General features: G+C 28.5%; 1 protein-coding gene across 1 annotated transcript; it reads left to right on the plus strand.

The window, feature by feature from the left end:
* Positions 1-5,679: 5,679 nt before the first annotated feature.
* LOC114389665 (probable WRKY transcription factor 75) lies at positions 5,680-8,171 on the plus strand. The gene is made up of 2 exons (XM_028350392.1): positions 5,680-6,290; positions 7,722-8,171. The coding sequence occupies exons 1-2, from the start codon at positions 5,881-5,883 to the stop codon at positions 7,897-7,899; spliced, it is 588 nt and encodes a 195-aa protein (XP_028206193.1). The 5' UTR covers positions 5,680-5,880; the 3' UTR covers positions 7,900-8,171.
* Positions 8,172-23,989: the final 15,818 nt, after the last annotated feature.

The raw sequence follows: 23,989 nt of genomic DNA on the forward strand, positions 1-23,989 counted from the left end.
TCTTAAGCCTGATGACAAACAGAATTCGCAACGCAATTTATGCATGGCTCAATTTTTTTAACGGTTTTGTCGAATGATATTTTTTGTTATCATTTTATATAGTTTTAGGTCTCTTTTCAAAAAGAAAAAAGTTGCATTCTATTTGTCATGTTTTTCTTTGGAATGCTAAGTATCATCTATTTAGATTATGTGTAACAATGTTGTGTTTTTAGGATATCCTTTGACTTCACTGTTCTTTCGGAATTGATAAAAATCAGATCATGGATGTGATACAAGGATAAGAGAACAGTATTATTCAATGCTCTTTTTTATATTATTGGTTTTCTTATCATTGTAGTTTGTCAGTATTTATTATCTACTTTTTGTTTATAATAATGTTGTACCTATCTTTAAATAGATTATTCGACTAATTAATTGGGAAAAATGTATGTAAAACTAAATATAAACTATGAAAACTAAAATGATGCTACTTAATACATGAGACAAAGATAAAAATAGGAGGAAAAGAATTTATAAAAGCAAAGTCTAACTAGAGTTTATGATCAATCTAATCCGACTTTCATATGACAACTTATTTAAAAATGAGACTGCTAAATATGGTATAAATTTATCCTTCAATAACTTATAGATTTCACTTTTTTATGTAGGTCAATATATGCTTAATAAATAAAAAGTAAGTAAATATATGATTTTTATACACTAAAAACATTTAGAATATATATATATATATATATATATTAATACTAACTAAAATATTATTTAGGTTAAATATATTTTTAATTATTATAAATATAATAATTTTTTATATTATTTTTTCAATTTTTTATTAATGCGATCATCATAAATTAAATTTTTTAAATGATTTGATTATTATTTAATAATGATGTGATGTATTTAGACATGTAACATCATTTTACTCTCATGGAATGTAACATTATATATAATTGTATGTTATGTGACATCGTTACTAAATAATAATGAGATATTCTAAAAATTCAAAATAACCTTTCTAATTTTATAAATAGTATGATTTTTATCGACAAAAAGAATATATATATATATATATATATATATATATGATTGAGTATAAGTAATACCCATCCAAAATTCAGATTTACAAATACCAACTCCTCATCCGAAGGTCATAATAAACAAATTAATTCTAATAAAGGTTATAACATAAATATAAAATACTAATTAATAACCTTTTGCATCATAGAACCCCACCTTAATAATCTCTGTCAGCACAAACTTTGGTACACGTTATAGTTTTAGTAGCAGCCCTCCCATTGTGCTTTCTCCCATCCACCAAATCCCATCACCCCACTTAACACACCACATATATAAAGAGGATATTCACTTAAATTATTAAGCTTGTTTTTTTTATTATTCATAAATGATAAGTATTAGTTGTTAATTTTTGTTAGTATATAAAAAACTTTGAAATTATGAATTTTTTTCTTTTCCTGTTTTTCACTAAATCAATTTTATAACTTCTTAATCTATTTCTTAAACCTAGTAGACTTTTTAAATAACAAAAAAGTGATAATTTTAACCAAATTAATAAATTTTTATTGAAAACCTTGCCTTAACTTATTTCATAAAGAAGCTTACAATTAAGGATATAATGTAATATTTAAATTGCAAAAATATAAATGATTAGAACTACTCATTTTAGTTGAGAAATATGACTCGATCGAGTACATATATGTTCAATCATGTAAAACGTTTTACTTCTCATTATCAATTTCATAACGTTGTGTTTGATTTCACAGATGAAAATAATACATGGAGAAAGAAAATAATTTTATATGTTTGGTGGGAAAAAATGAGGAGAAAAAAATTTAAAAATAATGGGTCTTGTTTGTACTCTTTCTTATTTATTTTCATTCATCTCTTTATCTTTCCTCATCTTTTTTATATTTTCTCTTCAACCAAAAACTTTACTTATCACTTTATTTCTTACTTATTTGTACTTTGTTTTTTTATTTCAATCTATTATATTTTTCTCATCTCTACTAAATAAAGTTTAACTCTTTTTGTCCTGTTTCTTGCGGGGATTATCATGAGTCTTTACAAGGAAAAAAATGTGAAGCGTAGAAATTACCAATTTGACGAAAATATCTAATTGTCCTTCTATTGGCTGTCAAGTTCGTAATTTCTGGAATCAAATCAAACATACGAACCAAATCAATTACAGTATTCTATTTTTTTTTCTAGGATTTGAGAGATTTTCCTCCTCTTAGCAATTATATTGTAATTGATATTCTAAATTCAAGGGTTATTATTAAAAATATATATATATGATAAATTTATGATTTTTTTCACATTTTATAAATTAGCAATTTAAAAATTATATATGTTACTAATTCAATGACCTCAATATGGACCTCTCAAATCAATTGATTTAATTTATTCAAACTTTTTATTCCTTTAAATCGAACTGAAGTACCGAACAGACCCATAGACAATAAGAAAATAAAAATAAAAAGGAATTTAAGTGCCGAAAATTTATATATTTATTTAATAAAATAATAGGTACTTATGTACAATATATATAAAAATAAAATGAAAGTAAAAACCCATGTACACCAATACATCGTAAAATTAACAACCACTCAAGAGATTCAATTATGTCTATAAATACAGAATGCATAATTCATACACCATTCAGCTAATATATAAACAAGGGCCTTTATTGGACTTAATTAGTTATAAACCATCTCCAAGACAACCTTTATCCTGCAAACTTGCACGAAAGATAAATTGCGTGAAAGGAAATTGAAGAAATTTTTTAAACTTGCATTAATTTACGGGAAGAAATTAAGCGTACTCGCAATGTAATGTACATGAAAATATATTAATAGATATGAAAAACTCAAGATTAACAATCGACAAATGAACTTGAAATAAACAAATTTGATTTATTGGCTACTTCTACAATACATGATCACACACACACGGGCACAATGCAATAGTGTACGTAATTCAACTGCCAGTAAGTAGCTAAAGATAATTAATTAGTATACCACCAACACCAAGGGTAATTGCTGCTTAACTTTATCAAATGATTCTTGAGTTATTGAATCATGTATTAAAAAAACTGTTTATCTATTGTCATGGATTCTTCTTATCAATATTTGTATTCGCACACGCTTCTCTTTGTTTGAACATTTTATTCTTCCTTTGTTGACTGACGTAATTACACACATGCAAACAAATATTTTAAGTTGCTCCATATATATGTATGTATGCATGCATGGCTTACATAAATATTGAGTACATGAGAATTCGGTGTGAAATTTTATGTGGCCTCAGCTTTTGCATTCTCATTAATTATTGGTTTTACTTGATAAACTTCACATGGAAGCTTCTGATTAAAGAGATTCTCAACAACAAGCAAATATTTCATTATGGTAAATACATATTATACATGGTCGCTATAATTATTTTAATTTTTAACTAAGTCACTAAATTGTTGTTTAATTTGCAAATGACCACATGGGTGAAAATAATAATACCGCCTCAACATTTGTTTAGTTTATCGGATGATCTTAAAGTGCTCAGTTGCAAACAAAAAAGAGTATATCGATTAAAATAAATTAAAAATCAATACAACTTATAACAAATAACATCAAAATTCATTTAAACCCATACACAAATAAAAAGTTCACACCTATAACACATTATTAAAATTACAATTTTACCAAAAAAAAATATTACAATTATCAATGAAAAGAAGTTAATACATGAATGTTATTACATACGACTTTAGTTGTATTCTTTTATATCCGTTCTTTTCTTTATTTTATATAGTAACATGTTATTTATTTATTGATTTTATTGATAATTAATTTATCAAAAAATCTAACTGATAATTTTTTTAAATTATATTTTTTTTCACCCACAAGTTCCAACTTAAGATAAGAGAATCTGAATCCAATATTACTTTGGTAATGTTTTTTGGTTACATAAAAATAGCAAAATATCTATATCTTTCATTTAATGTTCATCCACCTAGCTAAATGACTTGAGTTAAATCTAGATGAACTCCTATACATATAGTGGAGGCAACCTTCAGATTTTCTAGAGTTGGCGCAATTATCGATTCGTCTAGCTGCTAGTTATTTCATGGAAGCTGCGATGTTCAAAACTTTACACCCACCCATTCTTCCTCGCTGACCAAAAACTTTAATTATTTCATTAAATTACTTGTCTTAAACACGTGTGAACTGTGACCATAACCTAGAATTTTTTTAAAAGTCCAAATAGAACTGATTCTATTCTTGGCCGACTACCACGAACAAAACAAAAACCACAACTTTCACTAACGATGACCAATTTCCGTCACCTGCAGAGATTTGAAATCTCAATTAATTTATTCACTTTATCTTACTAATCCCACTGGCCACTACGCAGACACATTCTTCCTCTTACATGAATTCAAACCACATATGTTTTCTTTCTCAGTGTTATTATTCGAAAATTAAATAAACTGATGACATCATATATATATATATATAATTATTTTATTTCATTTATATATCTTGTATACACAAATTTGTATAAAATAATTCAAAAAAAAGGGACAACAATATACGTGCTAATAAAGTACTCCAATAATTTTTGTAAAATTTATTTTGAGAAAATATGGTGTGTTTATTAATTTTTTGTAAAACACTACAAAATCACAAGGGAGTAATATTTTTGAGAAAATATAATAGTTTTATATAATCATGCAATAAATAATTTCTATAAATGGTATGTTTATTATTTATTATAAAAATTATTTTAAAAGTCATTTTTTTATGATTTTTTATTGATTGTCAATGTAAAAATCTTTTTAGACTATCAATACATAATAATCAAACTCAATATTTATTGGTTTTTAATTTTTTTCATCAAAGCTTATTTGAATACAAAAATATGAAATGAAGAAATTATTTTATTAATTTTTTTTGTACACAAGTTTCTCGAAAATACTTCTCCAAAATTCTAAGCTCCGACTAAAAGAAAATACTACGGGCGTGCTGGCAAAATTATATTTTAATTTAGTAGCTGATTTGTTTATCAAATCAACGTTTTTTTAATTGAGAAACAGTAATTAAATAGAACAGGTGATTTGATTTTCTCTTATTTACACGCACATATATTGAAATTCCAAACGATAGATAATCTAGATATCCAATTGGCTATATATGCTATAATTATCTGAAATCTGAAATACTACTATACAACAAACAAACAATTAATACACAGTAATGTCTTTTTCCTAATGATGGAGCCGCCTCCACAATTCCACCTTAGACTCCCCCTCTTAATACTCCAATTAATCTACGCTGCTGATCATAATAAATAAAACTCAATTTTCACGACACTCACTCTTGGAGAATTTTCGTGCTGTTTACGACACCATGGCCACTATATACTGTGTTACAATTTTCTTTCTTTATTTCATACCACCTTAAGATCTTAAATTCTTTAATGGTATCAAAAATATTTTTACAAGTTTCAATTTTTTATTTAATTATAAAACTAATTTTTAATTTAGTTCAAATTCAAATCTCTTCCACAAATTTAATTTAACGCGTATTATCAATTAATTTACACTAATTAAATATATACTGTGTTCCTATATGTTAATGCTATGTATTTATATATATTCCTTTGGACTTTCTTTTCTCTTTCCTCGATTCGGCGTATGTATCCCTTATATTGGCCACGTTAACATTAAGCGTCGCCCCCACCATTTATATTTGCTCTCAATCTTTTTTACCACTTCCATTTTTCTTTTCCAAAACCTCTTCATACACACACCTTCTTTTTCTTTTTTCTTTCTATATATAGTAACAAACAAAATTGGAGTAGGGTTTGATTTCGATGGAGAATTATTCTATGTTGTTCCCTATTTCCAATTCCTCGAGCTACCCAATTTCAACGAGTGGTGTTGGAAGCTCTCAAATCGGCTATAATGGTCAAAGCTCCAATGCGTTTCTTGGTCTAAGGCCTAGTAATGAATTATTAGGTAGTGATGATCATGACAACGGAGGCGAAGGTGGTGGTGATGGAGATGGCAACATGTTAATGTCTCAGATAAGTGGTGGTAGTAATACTAATGTGAGTGATGAGTTAGGTGGTTCCGGAAATAGTAACAATAAAAAGAAAGGAGAGAAGAAGGTTAAAAAGCCTAGATATGCTTTTCAAACTAGGAGCCAGGTTGATATTCTTGATGATGGTTATCGATGGAGGAAGTATGGCCAAAAAGCTGTTAAAAACAACAAATTTCCAAGGTTAGTAGTTTCAACTTTATTTCATGTTGGTGTTGTTTTCTTAGTTTGATTGAAGAAAAGATAAGTTGAAATTCGATAGATACAAAAGACTTTATAATAATTCATACACTTTATTAAATCAATTGAATTAGATTTTCTTAATTGATTTCATGTTGTTGCTGTAGTTTAGTTTTCTCTTTTGCTGCTGCTTCTTCATCTCTAGCTTGTTTAATTTCTTTTTTTCTTTTTTCTTATGGCAGCGACGCCTGCTAAGTTTGACTTGAAAAATTGATACGTGTGTAAATTGTACTAAGTATATATATGACAAGACCCCACCATGGTTCTTATCACTTTGAATTTTGAATTAATTAAGAAGAATAGAAACAAACGAGGTTAATTCTTGTTGAGTGCATACTGGGCAATAATCAATATTTGAAAACACTGTTCTAGTTGCGCAGTTTTGCTTTCATTCAATTGTTTTTGTTTGTTTTGGATCAATATTTTCTAAAGGGGAAATGAAAGTTATTTATTATTTGATCTTCTTTTTGTGCTCTTTGTTGCCGCGGTTTTCTTCTTCATTCCTATATATCATTTTCTCTACCTGTCTTTTCTTCGGTCAAATCAAAAGAAAATGAATAGAAGAAGAACCAAATTAACCTGTGTATGCATCCCTGCGTGCAATCAATCAATCAATATATATATATATATATATATATATATATATATATATATATATATATATATATATATATATATATATATAATAACTCGATAATTGAAAGAGAAATTGTACTTATACATTATGCTTGTATAGTTTTCTGTATAACAAAGAGAGATAGAAGAATAAAAGGATAAAATAAGATGAGTGATGTGATGAAGAAAGATAAAAGTAGCAATATTAAAGAAAATAATGCCATAATAATTCATATAATTCTTCTAATTAATTAAAGGGGTTCATAAGAGATAACTGGATATATGCAAATGCTAAGTTCCTTTAAATTTTCTGGAAACTATTGTTTTTTATTTATAAATCCAGTCCAAAGTCGAATAAACTACATGGTGGATGAAATCATCAACAAATCTATAAACTTTCGTCTGCATATGCAGAATATCTAGACGATGATCTTGTCATAGCAGCATATCTGATTTTCCCCCAACATTAGGATAATTTGTGTTTTTTCATTAATTGCCTCAATCTCTTGCATTCAAAACTGAAACTGAATGATTCCATTATGTATTTCAAGGCTATAGTCTGTAATTCACACGACCTTGTTGGTTGTTCAATGTCAAAAACAAGTTTTGAACTGGAATTATGCTTATGATATTAGTTATTCAATTAATCCAGCGAATTAATTACCAACAAAAATTCTCATTCTTCTTCATCTAGGTAGTTATATTAATTAATATGTAGTGAAATACATGAACTGATTAAACAAATGTGATGATTTACAGGAGCTACTACAGGTGCACGCATCAAGGGTGCAATGTGAAGAAGCAAGTGCAACGGCTAACCAAAGACGAAGGGGTAGTGGTGACCACTTATGAGGGAGTGCACACACACCCAATTGAAAAGACAACAGATAACTTTGAGCACATTTTGAGTCAGATGAAAATATACACTCCCTTTTAAACCTTCTTCTCCACAAACAGTGTACCTCAATTGGGAACTACTTGTAGTACTTTTGTTCCCCCCTTTGATACAAAAATAAAACTGTGTCAATAGAAGTAATTAAGATCTAGTTTATTGCATAAACTCTTCTTAGACAATCTTCTTTCTTTCTTTCCATTTGTTTTTTTTAAAAAAAAATTGGATTATTATTAGGTTATGTAAATTCAGCTGTCAAGTTCAGTACTGCTGAGAATATATACAGGTGAATATCCTTTAACTTATTATTCCTTTTATTGTGGTGGTTATTAATTATTATGTAATTGGAATACAAGCTTGTAGAAAATTTAACTCTGACTATGTGCATTGAGGAGGTTGAGATCAAATTTAAAATCTAAGAAGCTAACTTATTTTTTTACTAAATAAAACAAGTCCTGACGGTGCAGGATCTGATCAATGACAGTGAAAGAATTTCTGTTAAATTCAATGTATATTGGGCACACGTTTGCCTTTATTCATAATTTTCAAAATTATCGACAGTACTATTTTCAGGAAAAAAGCCATAGTACGGTAGCCTAGAAGCCATAGTACGTACTATTTTCAATGCATATTTCACGTATATTATTGACCAAATTCTAGCAGTTGCATAGCAAACCAAATGTACAAAAAAGAGAGTTAGTTTTACAATATATATATGTATATATATGTATGTATAATCGAACTTTTGAAAAATAGTTTGCAATTTTAGAATATGATAATAACGTTTTAAGTCATGCTATATATACCAAAATTATTGGTCTCATGATTCCCTTGTTATTTTATGAACCTTTATTTCTTTCTCAATTATATAGTTTATGTATGCGAAGATTTACCAACACTATCTAATAAACCCAGCTGGATTCAGATTTTCTGTCAGAAATTGAAATTATATTCGTAATATTGTAATTTTAAGAATGATAATTAACTTCTATTATGTTTACTACTGTGTGTTACGTCTATGCGAATACTCATTGCGTTTTTGTTCATATACAGTGAAAAAAAATATTATCATGACTTTAAAAGTTACTAGCATATTCTTTCTAGAAGTTAATTGTTTATGAATCGTTCGAGTTATTGATGTAAAGAATGCAAATACAATAGAACATGCATGTGATCGCAAAGGAAGAAGAAAAAGAAAGAGTATAAAGGGAGATGAAGAGATTCAGCTTTATGCAAAGTTTGAGTTACAAAAGAAATAAAGTAAAAATATAAAAACAACAAATAATAAAACAAAACTATCCTCACATATAAGTGAAATAACAATAATACACATACTATTTAACAATTGATATAATAATCGCGTATCTAATTACTCCTGTCAATCTCATAAATGCCATTTTTTTATAATATGTTACGTATTTGTAACGACAAAGTTGGGAATGTTGCCCATCTGAATGTTGGCCTCGAATGAGATGCCATGTTTGAGAATGTTGCTTGAGCAACAAAAGCAAAGAAAATTTGCATCTCTGCAAAATGTTTTGAAAGGACTTTGCAAGCTTAAGAATGTTCGTGTGTGTCTAGTTTAACGTTTTGAATAATAGATCCACTTCCAATCTGAAACGTGTATATACATAGCTTTTACGTTTTTATATTAATTTGACTCAAAAATTGGAAAGTATGTGCACTTAGGGTGTGTTTAGCCCAGCTTATTTCCAGTTTTTTTTTTCTCCATAAAAGGAGAAGTTGGGTCAAACAATATTTATCCAAAAGTTCCTAAATTTTAAGTAGCTTATCGTATAGTATAAACTTGATAAAGAATAGCTTTTATAAAAAGCTCCATAGAGCAACTTATTGCTGGCTTATGCGGAGCTTCTTATGCCGCGACTCACCTTCAATTCATGCAGTTGGTTGTTTTCCTCATATTTTCTAACAAAACTCTCAATTTGCTTATCATTTTTCTTGTGCTGTGCTTCCTTTGCCAAGACACCTGACTCATGATTGATTGATTTTATTCCCACGAGAATCTTGTCCCTTTTTTTTCTATTTTTTTAATCAAACAAAACCTAAAACAATGATCAAAATACGGTATAAAAAAATCATTATAATAAATTTTTATTATTTTTCTATTAAAGAATATTAATTAAAGAAATTTTTGGAATGTAATAAAATTAAAAACTTTACATACTTGTACTTTAATATTTTTATTATCATTAAATAAGTTTATGTAAATTCAATTAATTTTTCATCATATTTTTTATTTTTAATATAAATATATTCATTTTACTAATATTATTTTTTAAAAATTTATCAAACAACTTTCAGCTTTAAAAAAACTTTAAGATAAAAAACTGAAATTTGACAAATAATTTATATTTATTTTTTAAGCTCTAATTTTTAAATTTAATTTAAAAGTAACTTTTAAACAAAAAAAAATCCGAGTCAGATACACCCTAATTAATAGGTGAATCCAAAGTCCAAACACACGGTTCATCTACACATCATGAGTGGTGAATTTGAATTCTTACACCTGAAAGAATGTAAATCTAACATCGACTATTTCACAAGAGCGTTGTTGATTATTAATGAACTAAAGTAATGTTAAAATTTTGATGATGTGCATGGCGTCGAGAAAATAATATTTGTTTGCTAGATTAAAAAATTTATCTTCTTGTTTAATAGTCCTACATGTTTCTCTATAGCAAAAGATTTTAAAGACTCAACTTGGAGATCGACCATGATCGTGACCATTGATGAGTTTGAAAGATCTTTGAAATCTTGTGAAGAAGAAATTGAAGAAGAGCAACACAAACCCAAGACCAAGCTCTTTGATAGTTGGCTAAGAGCAATAGCCTATTATTAGTTTACAAGGAAGACATCATTTTTTTTTTCCTATTTAACATGCCATGAAATTATAAATCTTATTTCACTAATATTAGAAGTACTCTCATCTAGAAGCATATATAAGCACAGTTTACACCGAATTAATTAAATGGACCGTAGCTAACAAAGTTGTTTCGTGCAAAATGTAATGGGGCTAAACACGAATTAATTAAAATCAAAATCAAGACCAAGACATTACCTTGACGAGGTCCAAGGTACGAAACATACAATCAAATGGACCAAATAACAAAAGACCATATTAACATCCAAATCTTTTTTATCTTTTTCCCTTTCTACCAAACTCTATGTTTGAAAAAAAAAAAAAACCTTGTTATCTAAAGTCACCATTGTTTGAATTCCCAGCAAGCATACACTCCAACCCAAACCTAAACATTGAAGTTACAAGCTAAGTAAAAATAAATGAATATATAGTGGGCTATTCGTCAGCTTCGAACATAAATCCCAGAGATTGATTGGCCATGAGAAGTGAGCATGCATGTTTCTCCTTCATAGATTTTGTTTAGTTGACACTCTCTATCAAAGAATGGCTCCCAATGCAAGCAAGGTTATCAAATAAAGATTTGAATCCCCAATCGTTGAGCAAATTTTTGAATTATATGAATCATAATTTTCTTCCAATTATAAGATTGAGAGAACGTAAAATTACTTCAAATATACCATAGTATTCAATGTAAATTTTTTTAATTAGAAATAGATAAAAGATAACATGACTAGAAGTCTTATAAAATAAAATTGTTAGTTATATTTGAGTTTGTAAAGCCTTTATTTCATAATAATGAAAACGAAACAATTAAATAGTCAAACAGAATACATCCATTGAATGGATGAGTAACAAATAAAATCGTGGAATGATCGAATAACATAAGTTAAAAAGTGTCTTTTCATTTAAACTTAAATATGACTTTTCAAAAATAAGTTCCACGAGAATTGGTGACTGAAAAATTAAAAAATAGAAAAATAACAAATCATGTTATTCGTATCGATGATAATAATTGTACAGATTCAATCACGTATTGTAAAATATAAAATTATTTAAGATTATTCATCTTATGATATAAATTGGTAAGTAACCAAATTATATTGAATCATTAAATTCGAATTGTGAATCGTAAGAGTTTTATAACTATGCTCCCAAATAAAAACCACAACGTTTGTTGAAGGAATTGAATTCCAAATCTCCATGAACAATGCATCTCCAACAATCTGATTTGGCTATTTAATCAAATACAAATAATGTAGAAGAAAATTATATGTAGTTATATTTTATATAGGCCTTAGCTCCATCTCCCATCATCATCCTTACCAAATTTCAGTTTGCAAAATTCTGAGTATTATACTCTTCAGTTTTGCCACTTCTTCCAACCAATGATCACTACCAAAGGTCTAAAGTTATCAACAAATTAAAGCATTATGATCTTCAGAAATATAATAGAATCTATATTAAATTTTCTGCAAAGCTTAGCATTTCCAACCCAAAAAAGCTTTCAAAACGAAGACCCTTCTTCCATCACCAATTTGCTTTCTCAATCCTGATCAACTAAATTAACCATCCCACCGGATCAATTCTACTCTTTCGATGCTACAATGGTCACTCCAACACATACAAGGAAGAGGTTCATGTCATGAAGTAAGTGATAATCATGATTAGAATAAAAAAAATGATAAATCTAATATTCAATTTTATATACTAAGGGGTACAAGAGGTGGTACCCCAACCCTTAACAAAATATTTAAACATGTCAGCCATGTATATACCCGAATACATAAATTATAACACAAACTTTCCAATCCATACACTCTAATCTTCCAAACCCAAATATCAAAAGCAACAATGCCGACAACCCTGTCCCATGTAAGGCCACATCTCTCACTGAACTGATGAGTCCCTATCAAACCCTAAGTCAAATCTCATTGTCAATAAGCTTAAACGCACTTCACCACCACCCAATCCAAGCCACCGTATCACCCACCGCATGAAAAACCATTTCCTGCAAGCGTCTTCATCAAATCACCACTAACTTTGTGCAGTCCTTCACCTCTGTCGTGTGCGTGATTACAATGTTGTCGTTGTGTGGTGGTCGCATTCCACTCTATATGGGTGTTTTGGATCGATGAGGGGAAGGCAATGAAGGAGGGTGGTGGTGGTCTTGGGCTTGGTAGAGGTCCCATGTTGGTTGATGGGGAGCTGGAGGTGTTGCGCAGGGGAGGGAAAGGGGTGTCGACCATCATCTAAAGAAGGGTAGTTTTGTCATTTAGTTATTATTGTGGGATGTAGAAAGCAAAATAGAGGTGCAGGAAGTAATGTCCTATGGTTCGGCATCTCAAGAATGTATGTGGGCTAGTTAAAAAAATATATATGTGGACTTAGCATGTAAGGAGATAGCCCATCAAGTAAGATTAGGTCTAGAATAAGCCCAAATAAAAATAAGTTTAGACCAAGCAATAACGTGTTAAACAATCTAAAGAAAGACGAAAGGTGATTGCTACTTACTTTCTCCTTTTTTAATAATATATTTTTATAATATTGTTTTTCAAAAGGCCTTCTTTCTGGAAATTAAGTTTGGGAAACTAATATTCAGAAGATATTGGAATCGTCGTCCTATACATAGTCGTGTTGGGCTTCAACTTTCGCCATGGAATCGCGAAGTTTGCCGCCTACAATATCTAAAGGAGAACTCAGAGTGATTGACGTTGATTCCATACTGATACGTTTTATATATTAATATACTTAATATACTATCTTAAGACTTGAAGAAAGGATGTTTGTACTAACAAGTTTTTCACCCTATTTGAATAACTAGTATATTATGAAATGTGTTTCCCACCTTATTTTACAAAAATAAGTTCTTTTTCCTATGCTATCGAGTCATTATCATACCGCTATGTTTAGTTCTTATATAGTAGAAATCTTACATTGACTAATAATATGAATAAAATACTATATAAATAAGAAATAACGTTACAAGTTAATTTTATAAAATTAAATTAGATTTAGTATCATTATATATAAAATTCTTAGATGGATAACTCATTTTTAAATTTGTCCCGATTTTTCTTAAACTGATACATACAACAAATTAATTAATAAAATCATAATCTGAAATGAAATTAACACAGTATGTCATGATTGATAGATAACTGAATTTCTTAAACACGTGATCATTAGGGAGTGTTAGAATTTTCTTATGAATTTATGTGAGCTATAATTAATTGTAATATTTTTTTTCAAAAATAGATTAATATTATCATTCATTTGATGATACTTAAATTCATTAATAATGTGATTAATTGTTCACGGATTTAGACACTTAATCAGTATGAAAAATAATATGGATTAATCACTAAGTTTATAATAGGAAGTGACTAATGTTAATAAATAATGAGACTAAATTTTCTTTTTGATCATGACATTCAATTGTGCTCTAGGATTTGTTCTATTAACAATCTTAGAATAGCTTATGATTATGCAAATGAATATTTGACTTCTCGACTTGAAGGATATGTGTAATGCACACAATACTAATACATTTAATCATGTCTTCAATTTCTCTTATAACTTAAACTCAATTGTATGTAGTATAAATTTTATTTGATTTGATGTGTGGGGGACACTACAAATTTGATATTCAATTCCCGCTTTGAAATCTTAATTAGATACTACTATTTGGTTTGTGTAACATCATCTAGAAATAAAAGTAGCTAGGCTTCTGGTTTCTCTCATATATAAACCATTAACACTCAAGAAAGTGGGTCGGATAATAAATTTAATTAACCGATGCCAAATTAAGGAAAAAGTAAACTTTCCTGCTGCCTTGTAACTTGATTAAAAATAGTAGGAGTGACTATATTTGGGAATATGACATATTCAAGTTAAAGTGAAAAACTTTTTGAAGCATATTGTTTACCGCCACATTTATATTTAATATTAGTATATATTCAGTATATGATGATTTTGCTTTAAAAATGAAAGTGGATCCTTATCAGATAAGAACTGTCGGTTCCCACTATTCTGCAAACACTCATATTAGAGAATACAGCGTCTCTGAGTCAAGGAATAAGACCCGGATATTTATTTTATATGATAAATTATATGATGAAGACCGTCTTTTATCATACACTTGATAAATATATAGGAGCTTAATTTTAAAATGAAATGTTTAATATCTAACTAGTGGTTTCATAGACAACTTATTTTAATCAGTTTTCTTAAATATTACATCACATACTTGACACCGGTAACTTATTAAAGTAAACGTTTATCCATAAGACCATAACTAACATATGTATGTATAAAACTTGTGCTTGATGATTGATGAACTAGTCATGTTACATTCGTTATAATATATTAATTAGAAACAATGTGCGGATAGCATAAACTACCTGTAATTTGAGTGAGTCATGACATGGTGAATGATGCCATTTCTATGTGTTAAATATCGTATTTAAATACGTTCACGTACTCAAATAAGTTATTGCTTTTTGATAGATTTGTTGGGGTTGTATTGTATGAGGAAAATCCAGTCTCTCAGTTCCTTAAAATGATAAAATGCCTTTGATATTGCGAGATTTTTTTAACATATGTGGTCAACGAGATTAGAATTCACGATCGTGAATATTTTTTAAAAATCTTGTCTATAAGACTCTAAACTGTGACACTATTATCACATCAACCATCAAATTAACCAAGACAATCAAGCATCAAACTGAAATCTTGAGAGATTGAATCTGTGTAGATAAGTTTATCCCGAAATATTTTTACAAAATAAAAATAAGAAGAAGAAAAAGATTATTTTTTTAAGTTAAAATTAGTTTATACATAAGTTAAAAATTAATCATCTTAAAGAAGTTATACATAAAAGCTTCTATAAATTAGCTTGATTTTAGATAGTCGACTCATCATCTAGGTCATCAAAAGAGTTACACAAGTTTCATGACTTCTTCATGTTTATATTTGATATCAAAGCAATAAAGTATAGGACTTTGATATCAATTGTTAGAAATAATAACACATGAAAACATAAATTAAGAGGAAGTGAATTGGTTTCAAATCGATTTTAGACCCAAATGAAAAATTTTCGCAATTAGCTTCCTTAATTTAATTCAGTTGAATCAAGGGATTTATGTGTATTACAAATACCTTTTGATTTCTTAAACACAATTAAAGATTTACGCAATGATACCAAACAAATATAAAAAAAAACCAAAATTAAGAAACTTAAGCAAGAAGAAATTACAAGATAAGGGTTAGAGATCGAAAAGATACAAACTAATGGTTTGATTTCAAAGAAATTTATATTCAAGTTATCCACAGTAATCTTATTTGGATATTTGCACTATATTTTGACAACCAAACCTACATGCACATGCAATCTCATATACAACAACCCTTGAAAAACTATCAAAAATTACAAACTTACATGTAAAAACCCATTATATGAACACAATTCAGTAACACACTTAATATATACAAAATTTAATCACAAATTAAGGAAATATTTCACATGAGTGAAAGATTTAAAAATTAAAAAATACTTATCATGCAATACCAATTTCTCTTCATGATTCCATGCAAAGATTCATTGATTCTCAATATAAAAAGAAGTTTATCATCATAATAGGATCAAAAGGATGATAACACTCAAAGTTTCTAAGATTCTCTCAATTAATGAAAAACACAATAAAAATATGAGAATGTGTCACACATGAGCTCCTTTGAAAAATTCATTTTATAGCATCAGAACAAATATATAAAAGCTAATTTTAACTTATGTAAGTCAATTTGTATAAACTTATTTGTTAGAAAAACTATTTTTTAAAATAAATTAAACAATTTTATGTTTTTGATGTATTTGTTTAAATTATTTTTATTAAAAATATAATATTCTGCTTATTTTAAATAATAAATCTGCTTATGAAAAAAATTAATTTCTGAAAAAACTTTTTTTTTTAATTTTAAATAAACTGGTCCTATATCATGTTTTTCTTATATATTTTATTTTTCTAGAATTGCATCCGGAAAAGTTTATTCAAATGACCTATACATGTATAGGTCTTTGGCGATAAACACAAGAACTGAGATTTTGGATACTGCATTCATTCTACAAGTATAACTACATTTGCATTCTTGCAGAGCTCGCGAAAGCCCTAACACATGCAACTGCCAAGAAAAGCTTTCTAGATGTTTCTGAAAAAGCTAAGCGGTGCCCATTTTGGCTTCTTCCTTTAAAACTTAAATCTGTGTTTGAAGTTTGAACGCAAAAGCTAGAAATCTGAAGTTGATTCAATGTGAAACAATCTTGAAAGAATCCACTAGCACCCCTTGGCCCTTACCTATAGGATCTGGAGGTGTTTGTTTTAACGGAATTGTACTGAATTTCCAGAAATATAGAGATGGAAATATTTTTTATTTTATTTTGTTAGAATGTAATAAAATAATATTACTAGATATAATTCATTACGAGGAATTTATACTACACATATTTCTTCATCTTCATATTTTCATGTAAAAGGAGGAGAATCTTATATTTTTAAAAAAATCATTTTTCTCTTATTCTCTTATTTATTATTTTTGTTTTCAAATTAAAATAAATTTAAAAATATTCCTAGAAATTAAAAGTAATTACCAAACATCTTTGATGATGGAAATAACATTCACAATAATAATATTTCCATCAATATTATTTTCCGAAATATAATCAAATCCATCAAATAAATGCTCCCTAATAGTTATATCCAATTTAAAAATTAATATTACTTGATCTTGTACATTTATGATAAATTATTAATATTTAAAATATTTGTAATTTATTTTTATAAATTATTAAAATAAGGCTTAATACTTAATTTGCTTCTCTATTCGATTTAATATGATATTTTAATTTTTTTAATTAGATCTTACAATTTTAAAAAAATACATCAATCAATTTAATCCTTTGCGTAAAATTGGAATAATGCCGTCAAGCTACAAGTGCTCGGAGTTTTAAAATACCAATTGTGGTGGTTTTTAATCTTTCTATATTTTTTTATGTTTTTAAATTAAAAAAATAATAAAATAAATAAGATTAAATAACTGATGGGATAGCCATCAGGGTCAACTTTTCAAATTAAAAAACATAAAAACTTGATGGCAACTTCTTCAGATGAGATTATATTCTCATGTTTGTTATATATATATATATATATATATATATATATATATATATATATATATATATATATATATATATATATATATATATATATATATATATATATAATATAATTCATTTTAAGATTTCATATTACACATTTTTTTCATCTTTTTATTCTCATAAAGGATGGCATTCTCAGAAATTATAAATATTTATCAAATATTTTTTATTAAAATAACATTTTTAATAATAATATTCCCTAAAATATTATTTCTTAAAATATAATCATGAAACCAACGTTCACTTAGAGATAATTTCGGGAGTGGTCGGCGATGCAGTATTTTTCCACTTCCCCGCGTTAAAATCCACCAAGATAATGCTTGCTTACACATATTGTTTAAAGTTTATTGGTAATCATAGAAAGTGGGTTATGTAAAATTAATTAGAGAAACAAGTCAACAACTCAATTTATTGTGCAGCCTCTTAAGAAATAAAAACAACTAGCAAAAGGCCAAAGTAAGTGGATAAAATATAGTTAGAGAGAAGGTGAGTGAAAAATAAATGATATACTTGGATAAATTTATACTTAAACATTCTTCTTAATATTATTTTAACTTTTTTTCCTCAATGATTGATCATATTGTGCTTTTTATATTGCATCTAGTTTATGCGGGTATATTTAACTGCATTATACAGTGGTAGGTTTTGAGCATATGCGCTTAGATATTTATTTTATAAGTGTACACGGGGAGTCAAGCTCGAATATCGGTGGAGTATATATTTATTTTATAAGAGAATAAGTATATTTTTTTATTTAAAAGGATATTTATTATAAGAAAATAAAATAATATTTTTCCTAATTATACAATCCATGAGAGAGACTGAGATTAAGGATCTAATTTTCACCTTTATAAGAGGATTTATCACAATCATGCAAACTAACTTCAATTTAATCTATAATATTTTCTCTTACCTCTATATTTTACTAAAGTGAGCACTAGAATGTTTTTGGAGGTACCCCTCACTGTCCGATCATGGAAGAACATCACCGTGAGGAGGTTTTCTCAAATTTTGTAAAAAATTATAAATAAATTAAAATAAAAGAAATGTGAGTTCTTTGTGGAGATATTTTATGCAACGGACATAATCTTGTTTTAGTTCTTATTTCAACTGACATAATATTATTTATTTGATTTTAAAAAAAATTGGAGTACAAGAGCTCACTTCAAATATATAAAAATTAAAAGAAGAAAGGAACAAAAACATGGGAGACTAAACTAAAATCCATGACAAACTGCATAAACCCCTAAATAGGAAGAGTATTCATCTTACATACAAACTCTTCCTTAAAAAAAAGAGAAACTAAATCCCACCAAGTACAGTCAACCTTTGAGATTGTGCCAAAGTTAACTAATTTATCTGCAACTGTTTCCTTCTCTATAGACATGACAGTAAATAAAACTAAAACCTTTACAAAGAGTTAATGCATTAATTTCCCGAGACTTCTAATCTTGCAAGGAACCATATTGTGATTCTTGATGGCCAAAATAGTTAATTGGGACTCACCCTCCAGCCACAAATTTGTCCAACCTTTGTTGCTAACAATTTTCAGAGCAAGCATAACAGCGAAATAGGGGGAAAAAAAGAAGCTTATTGAATACCGAAGTAGATCAAAAAGCATCCAAGAATGGCGCCACTAGAGTCATGAAAAATCCTTTCGCTGCCTGCGTGACCAGGTGAGCCATCCGTGTTACACTTAATAGTGCCACAGTTAGGAGGAATCCAACAAACTCTAATGGGAATTTTTATTTTATTTTGGAGATGCCAAAGTCTTTAAGGATTTGAGATTCTTTCATGGAATGAGCCATTTGACCTTTTAACAAATTACTTGAAATAGTTGTAGGCATTTAGCTGAAGTAACTAAAGAGAAAGTCGTTCTCAAGCTGACAATAGCATTTTTAAAACGCGCCTTTGATTTCTACAAAACCGGATTACCCGATTATTAGTAATTGCAGCAAGGATTACATCATGAAGTTGGCTACTCCATCATCCCCTTTTTATAACATAAAAGATGGAAGAGGTAGATCGCAGGTCCAAAGTAGATTGTAGAGTATTATGAAGCCAATTCCAAATAGCACCAAAAAGCTACATTGAAGGAATGAGTGATCTTACAACTCATAATTGTAGTTATGCAACCTCGAGTATGAAGATTTTCATCTGTCGACATCTTATGATGAAAAAGTCGTCAGATCAAGAAGGATTTAGAAGGAGGAATAGATTGCCCTAATTCAAAGCAGGACCTAGTGGGGAAAAAACTAAGTCGCTTTTTTCAAAGAGAAATCACCATCTTCTTCAGGAAGCCAAATTGGGAGATTTTTTGTTCCTTCCTGAATGCAATTTTTTTGAACAATATTAGCTAAGTTAGGCATCTTTTGAAGAATGAAAGGTAGAATATTCCAAGTGTTATTTTCCCAAAAATGATACACAAAAGCTTGGAGACTATCAGTAAGAGATAAATGCAGGTTTCTAACTTCAGCAATAGATTTGTTCGAGAAATTGACTTTGCTGCATGAGCCAATCAACCAACCCGTGTCTGAGAAGACATGCATGATATAAGTGGTGTTTAATAGCTAGCCACAAAGATGATTTTTTTGTAGTAAGAAATCAGGCTATTAGATATGACGAACCTAGCACGAAGAAATGCAACCCATTGGTCCTTAGAGTGGACAAAGTTTCAACATAGCTTGAGAGTGGCAGCTTCATTGATAGCCACAGTTGATTTAAGCCCAAGTCCTCCCTAGAGAGTTGGAAAGAAAACTTTTTTATAGGCAACATTGACAATTTTGCGGGTGTGAATGCCCTAGACCAATGCTTTGGGCCAAGCATATATGCGGAAACTATTGAGGATCATCCCATTTATCACCTAGTTAATCAGTTGAACCCTTTCCATTATAGACAGAAGAGATCCCTTCAAGGAAGCAAGCTTATGTTTAATTTTGTCCGCTACTGGTTTCAACAGAGAAGCTTAGATTTATTTGAATTTGACTTGATATAAACTCAATAATATTTGAGAGAGAATCAACATGATCCAATTTGTTAATATAGGATGCACTTGTTTTGCTAAATTTCATATTGTAAAACACAAAAATATTTATCTATTTTTTATTTTAAATTATAGTTAATGGATAACACAAAATAAGAGAAATAGAACTCAACAAAAAATTAATATTTTGTAACTTTTTCTAAGTTACATGACAACTTTTTTGTCTATCCCTCAAAATACTCACAAACAAAAAAAGTTCCCATTTTCTTTCCCAATTCCCACTCTCTCGCTCCCCACGTCTCTCTCTCCATTATCTTTTTTTTTTTTTTTTCTCTTTTCAAGATCGAATGGGTATTCCAAAAAATTGAATTGTTTTAATTTTGTTTTACTGCGTGCATTTCTTTCCAAATGATAGTTATTGATTTTCTTCAAACCAATTTGTTTTTTTTTAAGAATACAAAGGAGAAAACAAAACAATTAAAAGCAAAGTAACACTAATTTAGCCTAGGAAATTATACTCCTGCAACACTGACAAAGAGGAGCAAGGACTTTGCAAATATTTGCAAGGTGTCCTCCATAGCCTCACCTATCTTGACCGTCAAATCTACACAGTGGTTTCTTTGCGCAATGATTATATATAAAAATTTTAATAATTATTATTTTAATATTATATAGGATACTATAGTAATTTTGATATTATTGTATTTGTGTTGTGTACTGTTCATCAAAAAAATGCACATAACAAAAAGTTGTTTTAAACTTTAAACATTTTTCATGTCTTGGTTTCTTTGTTTTGTACTCTTTTTTTTGAATCCGAGTATTTTTTATCGAGAGTCAATGATTAATCTCTTAAGATACGGAGATCCAAGAAATTTATCTCTCCCAAAATATATACCATGCTTACAAGGGATAATGTTTTCCGTGAATTATGTCCCACCATGTTCATTTTTTATTTTGTACATTGATGTGTTTCAAACACGCTCATAATATATCAATCTTAATATTATATAAAATTAATAATAAAATTAAAGAATTGTAAAATTAAAACAATTTAGTTAACCTTAAAGTCCTTATAAATTTTTTTAAATCTTTTTGTTCTATACTAAATTTTTCGTTTCATTCTTGTCATATGATAATCTTTTTGCATGTGATCTATGCCCTCAGTTTGTAAGTGTTAAATGATATTACTAATGGAGGTCCAACTCAATGTTGCCTTGTCTAATGACTCATAATGTTTTTCCAAGTAAACAAATAGGGGTAGAAACTAAACTCAAATAAATTATAGGGAGAAAAAAGGGAAAATAAACATTCCAAGGAAAAAAAATAGAGAAAAAATATACGAGGATTAACTTATTTTAACAGATGAGATTTAGTGTAAGTGTTAAGACTTACATCTGGTGTAAATAGATCCTATAATGCAAAAAAAAATATTTTCTTACAAATTTTAAGATTAATACTTTTTTTTCAAAATTAAAGAAAGATAGAATCATGAGTGCAATGTTAAACAATGGAAATTGAAACTTTTGGATAAAGACAAACCATAGGGGAAGATAATTTGTATTAAAAAAAGGATAATGCAGTCTTTTTATATATTATTAGATTTAACTACGAAGCGCTACAAGTTTAAAGAATAATGTTAGGAGAAAATCTTCACCTCATTAGAGGCAATCTACTCCCAAGAACCCCTTCCCAACTTCACTTGATAATAGAAGGCTTGAAAATATTAAGGATTTCGTGACAAAATCAATTAAATACATTAACCTAGAAGAAGAAATCAAAGCAGGATAGGAACAAAATATCACAAAGTGATGAAGCATGGGATCTAGAACAAAATTTGTTGATAACATTCAAGCACAAATCACGGGATTCACCCATAGACATTTCACACCCTTCATCACTTAAGAATAACTATCATATATAGACTATGAGAGAATAGTTAAAATAGGCCATAAAAAGACCTTGGGTATACTCTCTAGTTTCTACACTCTTGACCTCATCTTGTAGATACTAACTTGAGCGACGAAATGCTATAGGTAGATCATCAAAGTTCAGCTCGTGTAGACCAAAAGGATATTTCATCCAAATATTTCTCCCTCTTTGGACTGGTTCTAAATAAGAAAAATAGTCAATATTTTTTTTTTCAATTATTTAAAATCTACCTTAAGTTATGCAAAATTCGTTGCAAATGTAAACGAGTTCATTTTAAACACCCGTGATAAAGCATCAAGAATATTGTATACGCTAAAGCCATAAACAAGATGTTTATTTTATAAATGAAACAAACATTATTTAATTAGTGTCTCAATTGTTATTGTTAAACTAAATCGATAGCTTAACAAAATACATAAGTGATTTAATAGGTGACAACATTTTACGGTGAAGTCCACCAAAAAAGACAATTTACGGTGAAGTCAAGTTAATTTTAAAATTAAAGTCAACTGGGTCACAACATACTGCTTGGGGAAATTTATTTACTCTTTTTTTTTTCAGATTCGGTAAATTCAATTTATTTAGTATACAGCCCACTCCGGCATTTGTCTTTTTCCTTCCAACTATCACTTGTTTATTTCTATTTTTAGAGTAGGCATATACCATTTGTCTTTTTGGAAACTAAAAATAATTAGCATTTATTTATCATATAGTTACACACACACACAAGACTTGTATATTATGAAATTGCTTTATTACAATTCCATTTGCAATATTTATTTTCGGTAAAGAAACTTTCAAAGAGATTACATAAGAAGAAAGTGGGGAATCAACATTTATTCGTTATCTTAAACCAGCACCAAAATCAAAAGGTATACCAATTAACCAATCCAAGAGTATGCACTAATCATTTCAGATGAGAGGAGACATTGGTGTTCAATTAAGCTTAACGTGAGTGAGTCTATTCAAGTCCAATTCTATATAATTTTTTTAATATTATGTTTAATTTTTATAAATAAATAAAAAATTCCAATTCTACCTTACACACAACTCAAAGTAGTAACAATAACTCACAACTGGCTTAGCTGCCACGCAGTCACTCTCTATGTCTCTTTTGTCGTTCATACTTTTT

This window comes from Glycine soja, chromosome 16, assembly GCF_004193775.1.
Source record: "Glycine soja cultivar W05 chromosome 16, ASM419377v2, whole genome shotgun sequence".
Classification (NCBI taxonomy): domain Eukaryota; kingdom Viridiplantae; phylum Streptophyta; class Magnoliopsida; order Fabales; family Fabaceae; genus Glycine; species Glycine soja.